We start from the raw sequence: 7,029 nt of genomic DNA on the forward strand, positions 1-7,029 counted from the left end.
CTCTGTTTTCTTCTAAGCCACTGTTACTTTAAGTCTTTGTTACTAGCAGGAGAATTCAATTCTTTTTTAAAAATTTAATTAAACATTTTTTTCAATTAAAGTTGACATACAATAGTATTTAATCTTATCTGACATATTTTCCCCACTACAAGTCTGTCCTTCCGCTTGGTCTCTCTGTCTCTCTGTGTCTCTCTCTGAATGGCACCTTATTCCCCATGTGACACAGGTTTAGGGAGAGTCTGTGTGCATTCCGGGTATCTAATACCTGAGATAAAAAAAAGTGGGGCTCCAAGCAAGGATGAGAAACGAAGAGAATCAACAGGAGATAGGAAAGGATCTGCTGTTGAAGTCACTCACTGGCCACACAGGGGAGTGGCCCCAACTCTTCTTGTACGTCAGCAAAGCACTGATGTACTTTGCATTGAATGCTAGCGCCAGGAGGGACCTTAGGCAACACCTGGTCCAATGGGTCCCACACCTGGGTATGAATACAAATCATCAGCAGAACTTTAAAAAAACAGAATTTCAAACCCCAGTTAGATCTATGAGGAATATAACTGAGGCTTAGAACTTATTTTTACAAAGTTCAGTTAATTCTGAAATTTGCCCAGGTTTGGAAACCACTGATAAAGTCCATGTTCAAGTGTTACAGTGAGACTCAGTAATGTGTCCAAAATGACACTGTCAGATAACAGTACGACCTGAATAAGAACTTAACTCTCTCGAGTCAGGACATCTATTCAACGAACTGCGTGCTCGCAATATGAATCAATGGAAATTAATGGGAGGATAGGATCCTAAGAGACTAAAACGTAAGGTTCTGATAGGAAAATTGCTCATTTTCATAAGTGTTGGGCCACAGAGGAGAGATAGAATCCACTGGGGGAGAATCGTTCTCTTTCGCTGGTGAGGTGTGCAAAGTGCACCCTTTGCCAAGCCCACCTGCTAGCCAGAGGTGGTGATGTTGCGCCAATGAGAGTCAAGCCGTGGTTTTTCCGAGCATGTCTTTTCCATTTAGACTTTCCTCAGAGAAGCTGGCAGCAGTAATACATGGTCAGTGCCAACGCGGCAGGCATACATAGAGAAACCACTTTTTCACACCTGCAGTGTCACTGAGTATGAAGGAATAATAGACATCTTCCATACATGGGGGGAGGGCAGACTTTAGAACAATGGTAGCTGCAAACTTGAGTGTTCTTTAAGAATCCATCCTGGAGTTTAGTAGGATGCAAATTCTTAGGCTACGCCCCTGGAGATTATGATTCAGTAAGCCAAGGGAGGGACCCAGGAATTTGCATTTTTAGCAAGCACCCCAGGTGATTCTAAGGCTGGACAATGAGAAATCCTGCTTTTGAGCTTGCTCTGAGAAGGAAGAAATCATCACGGAACACAGTGGGCAGAGATTCTGTCAGAGAAAAGGTCACATGGTCTGTACTTAACCTGCTCCTGAAACACTTGGAAGAAAACCGGGTGGAACCAATTTGTAACATGTTCTTTCAGATCATAATCCTCTTGGGTTATTACTAGACAGTAGTGGGTCTCGACTGAGAGTGATTTTGCCCCCCAGGGGACATTTGGCAATGTCTGTTGCCATTTTTGGTTTTCACACAGTGATAGGGGGATGCCCCTGCTTTCCAGTGAGTAGAGGCCGGGGATGCTGCTAAACACCGTACAATGCACGGGACAGCCCCCACAACAAATAATTATTCAGCCTAAAATGTCCACAGTGGTGAGTCTGAAAAATAGTACCCTACAGAGTCAAGCGGAAAACAGGAAAGCATGGACAACACTGGGAAATACAGTAGGCATGTAGAATTTCAGAGCTGAAATGGACCTTTGAGTACACCTGGTCCAATCCTCACATAATAGGAGCCTTAAAATGCTTGTTGAATTGTTTCTGCTCGTCAGTTTACAGGAACAGGTGGAAGTTGTTAAACCTAAGGCTATTAGATCTTCTGTGAGCCCCTGGGTTTCTAAGCCCAGATGGTAATTAGATTGAGTGTCAATCAGAGAAAATGAAATTTTATGATCAAACCAGATGCATAGCCTGTACCAAGACTTGACATACTGTTAGATGAATTAGTTACTAACAAAATCATCTCAATTTGTGATTTAGGAGAAGGTTTTGGGAAAATATGAAGAATTCAAATTCACAATAGCATTTGTGGCACCAGATGGGCATCTGAGCTTAATGCCTAACACTCCAGTCTGAGGGACCCACCAGCCTCTTTCCAGAGATGGGTTAATAGCCTATTAAGTGAGCTGGATACACTTTCACAGCCCATACTGATGACATGGTTATATTAAGCCAGAGTGTGGATGAGCATCTGGAAAGTCTCAGATTGATGCCAAATTGATCTGTAAAGCTGGGCTTGTGGAGAAACTGAGCATAGGGACATTTGGATGTCGGGGGTCAAAGATTAGGGAACAAGCACATGAGCCGACTGGAAGGAAAAAGAAGGTTGTCAAATTTCTGCCACTAAAGAATCAAACCACTTCTAAGAGAAATTTGGGAGCTATTTGCTTTAGGAGGTTCTGCTAGAATATCTGAGGACTGACTTTAGTAGGCTAGCAGATAACAGTACAAAAGGAAAACATATAAAAAACTCCTATTACAAATCAACCACTAAGGGTTTTTAAGTAATGAAGATAGCACTAATAGAAGGCAGTGTCTTTTGCTATTCATAGAGTTTTAGGAAGTTTTAAATAAAATTCTCCACATCTTTTTTGGGGGGTTGCCTTCTTTATTTCTAAAACAACACAGTGAATCTAGTTTTTTCTACTTGGGCTGATGGGGTAAGTACTATTCACAATTAGGTGAAAGCCCAGGACATTGCAATGGGTTTGCTGTGTAAGTCATTCATCAGCCAAAATTATAGCCTAACAAAAAAGCCAGCCATACTTGGATGTGGAGTGAGAAATAAAGAAATTCTTGATGGAGCCAGGGGTCCAGAGAGTCCTGGGAATTGCTCAGGATTACACAATTTGGTAGAAGACTGGGGAGGTGACCTTTGCTAAACTAAAATATCTGAGCCCCCTCATCATTTAGAGAGTGGACACATTCAAGAGTTACAAGATTTGGAAATGAGATGTGGTTGCCTACATTCTAGGTGTTACATAAAACTTTAAAAAATAGGTTAAAAGTGAATACAAACTAGAAATCAAACAACAAGGCAACCAGGTCCTTTAGGGGTCAGCAGGCGCTGCCAAGGGTTTATTCCTCATTGTGAGGCTATAACTGGCCATTTTCTAACTTGTTTCAAAGAAGTAACAGTCTTGTCTGGATCCCAGAGATTAAGACATGGAAACATGGTCCAAATTCTTTACCAGTTTTGAAAGACACCAATGTAAAAATCCTGCAGTACCTGCAGTGGACGTGCCTGTCAGGAGACTAAAAGGCTCACAATTTTACAATTTCCATGGGACATGTTTGTTGAGACCTGATCTGTGCCGTGCCTCACACTCGGGCTACATTGGGGGATCCCCAGAACCATCAGCAAAGGAAGCTCACATCTTATAGTGAGAGACTAGCAGATACAAGTAACCGTGAGTACGAAGGAGGGAGGGCTTAGTTCTACTGGGGGCAGGGGGAGAAGCAGCCATTCTGATAAGAGGTGAAACTTAGTCAGGGTTTTGAAGAACAAGTAGCGAGGTGGAAGAGGCATGCGCAATATGGTAGGGCAAGTTCCCGGAGCGGCGGGAAGGCGGAGTTTCCGGGAACCGCGGAGAGTGATTGGAGCCCGGTAGGAGCAGGTGCAGAGCGTATGTTTAGGACTTACCTGCAGCATGCGGAGAGCCGAAGGCCTGGATGTGGGAATGGCGTCTTGGAGAGAGTAGATGGAGGTAAGAAACACTGAATCTTGGCGGTCACTTTGTTTAGGGCGTGGGGAGGGGAACAGGAGCCCGACAGAGGCAGAAAAGCAAAAGTCAGGGCAGGGAAGAGCAGCAAGCAAGTTCACCAAGAGAGGAAAAGGAGGAGAAAGCCTGCAAATCGAAGTCTGGCGATTCGGTAGTCAGGCGCTGCTGGTGACCTCCGAGAGAGCAGCTAAGCAGCCACATGGGGGGTCAAAGTTGAAATCTTTCTAGAAACATGAAAGTGACGGGGAGGAAAGGGCAAGTAGGAGAGTGGGGAAGAGGACAATGCCCAGTAGGAAAATCAGTGCTACAACGGAAGGAGGAAGAGGAGGGACAGGACCACAGATGGGAGGCAGGTGGGGAGAATGCAGAGGGATCCTGAGATGGCAATAAAGGGACTGGAGAGAATTCAGACTTGCTGGCCTCCGACTTCCTAGTACAGGACAACCCAAGGTCATTGTGTCCAAGGGGATAAGAAGACATACTAGTGCTTCACAATTAGGTGTGATGTTTGTTACAAAGAGATCAGTAAATCCACGAATGATTTACTTTGTAAAAAATACATTAGGCTCAGGATTATCCTTACAGTAAGTTCCTAATGCTTTTTTTTAAATTGTAAAATGCACATTACATCAAATTTACCATTGTAACCATTTTAAGCATATAGTTCGGTGGTATTAAGACTATACACATTGTTGTGCAGTCATCACCACCATCTATCTCCAGGACTTCTCTATCTTCCCAAACTGAAACTTCATACCTATTAAATACGAGCTCCCCATTTTTCCCAACCCCCAGCCCTTGGCAGCCACCATTCTGCTTTCTGTCTTTATGAATTTGATTACTCTAGGTACCTTGTGTAAGTAGAATCATAGAGTATTTGTCCTTTTGTATCCGATTATTTCACTTGACATAATATCTTCAAGGTTCATCTATCCATCTTGTTACATGTGTCAGAATTTCCTTCCTTTTTAAGGCTGAATAATATTCCATTGTGTGTGTATGTCATATTTTGTCTGCCCATTCATTGTTGGTGGACACTGGGTTGTTTCCACCTTTTGGAGGTTGTGAATAATGTTGCTGTGGACATGGGTGTACAGATATCTGTTAGAGTCCTGATGCTTTTTTGAGTGGGAGATAAAGGGTTGCAGTTAAAGCTAGTGATTCAGGAATTGTGCGTAGCCTTCAGTCTGGTCTAGGCTACAACCTAAGAACCTTAACAGTGTGCTGATTATGAGATTATTGCTTAATCAACTCCTTCACAGGTTTATATGTTCTCTGTTCTCTTTGCTAAGACAAAGAAAAAGTGTTTTGGGGATGAATTGTAAACCTCTCTGGGCTGCACGGAAAGGATATGAGGGCCTTCTGTGCTCTAGCCAAACTCAGCTTTTCTCAGTTCCTTATGTGCCACTCCCCTCCCTCCTACAGCCGTTTGCACATGTGCCCCATCTCCACTCCCATGCCTCCCTCCACTCCCTGCGGCACCTCGGACTCACTCCCTGCCTCTTCACTCCCACTCATCTTTAAATCTTCTTAGAGACTTTAGTTCCTCCAAAAGCCCTCTCTGCCCCTCCAGACTAGGTTTGGGTCCACGGTTCTGTGCTTCCCCACTGCCCAGAAATTACTCTCTTGTGGGAGGATTATGGGTTCTTCTCTCCCACTAGTTGCAAAGTGCATCCATCTGTTCAATTTTGGATTCCTTGGCCTAGCCACATGCTCAGCACGTGGTAGGTGCTCAGGAAAATCACGACGAATGAATGAGATGGAGGGATCGACTTTGAATGGGTTATCTGGGGATGCTTGTCATGATGCGGTAGTTATTACTGTTCAGAAAACAAGCTTGAAAACCACTGGGCCCGGGCTGGAAGAGCTTGCTGTTTGGGTCTGTGGGGGCTGTGTCTGCTCATCGTTAGTGCGTTAGCTCAACGCAAATTCTTGGTTTCTATATTTGTACCCTTGCCTTAAGGAATTGTAGTTATTTTAGGTTGTTTTTAAAGGTTGAAGAGTTTGAAACACGGCATCTTTTGAAAGAAGTTGATTTGACTACCAAAGAAAAAAAAAGCATCAGCGTTCCATTGGATTTAATAGGAGAGAATAACTATTTAAACTGAAATAAAAGTAGTTGAGAAAGCAGCTTATTTAATGAAAAGAAATTTAATGTCAGATTTGCACCTTCATATCAAAATTTAAAATTATAAAAAAGCATTTAGGTATTGATTGTAGAATTATCTGTAATATTAAAAATAGAAGGCAACATCCATGTTCAACAGGAGGGGGAATGGTTAAAGAAATTATACTGTATTCATAGAGAGAAGTAAAATAATGCTTAATAACATGGGAAATTTATCCCGGTATAATATAGCAAGTGAAAAAACTAGAATTCTTTCTCTGAGTAGTGAGATTAAATGTGATTTTAATTTTCTTTTTTTTCTTCTTTAATTTGGCAAATTCTCTAAAATTAGTATGCACTATTTTAATAATGAGAACAAAATGGGAGCATGGGCAGGTCTTTATTTGAACACATTAAAGTGTAAAGATGACAGGGTTTGCATTCAGCAGATGCTCAAATAGGAATCTGTTTCCTACCCACCATGTGACACTGGGTGAGTCACATGACCTCTGGGTGAGGCCTTAGTTTCTCATTCTGGGTCTGCTCTGGAGGGAAGGAGGGAGGGAGGATAAGACAGGGTCGCTCCTGGACCTACCTCAAGATTGAAGCTGTCAAGAGCTGGACGGAGCTTCTCTCTGCAGGTCAGACAGTCCCTCTCACAGCTGCTGGACACACTGGAGAAGAGGCTGAGCAGCAGGAGGTCAGAAAGCAGGATTTTCATGGTGCAGGAGCGGGGTGCAAGACACTAAAACACAAGGGAAGGGTGGGCAGCAATTAGAACAGCTATTCTGTAGGGGCCAGTAGGGTCTGGAGACCCTCACACAGGGGATGCAGGAAAGACATTCTTTGGAGGGGACAGTTCCTGGGCCTGAGATTCAGCTTTCAGAAGAGAGTGGATTCTCAAGGGCACAGGTGGCCCGCTCCTGTTACCCAGGCCTGATGTTCGTGCAGGGGCTAGTGTCTGGGCTACTGGGGAAAGCACCCCTGTGATTCCTGCCACCCTGGTGGCCTTAATATGCATGAACACTTTCAGGGAGCAAAGGCCTCACTTTGCAACCTACCAG

The 7,029-nt window shown here is 43.6% G+C and overlaps 1 protein-coding gene across 1 annotated transcript in view; it reads right to left on the reverse strand.

The window, feature by feature from the left end:
• The window catches only part of PNOC (prepronociceptin), a 12,796-nt gene extending 6,097 nt beyond the window's left edge, over nucleotides 1-6,699 (reverse strand). Inside the window, exon 1 of the mRNA XM_011359338.1 lies at nucleotides 6,561-6,699. Within this exon, the coding sequence (XP_011357640.1) occupies nucleotides 6,561-6,686 (126 nt within the window). The 5' untranslated portion in view covers nucleotides 6,687-6,699. The remainder of the gene's footprint in view (nucleotides 1-6,560) is intronic.
• Between the last annotated feature and the right edge of the window lie 330 nt (nucleotides 6,700-7,029).

Source organism: Pteropus vampyrus, unplaced genomic scaffold (assembly GCF_000151845.1).
Source record: "Pteropus vampyrus isolate Shadow unplaced genomic scaffold, Pvam_2.0 Scaffold47, whole genome shotgun sequence".
NCBI classification, from domain to species: Eukaryota; Metazoa; Chordata; class Mammalia; order Chiroptera; family Pteropodidae; genus Pteropus; species Pteropus vampyrus.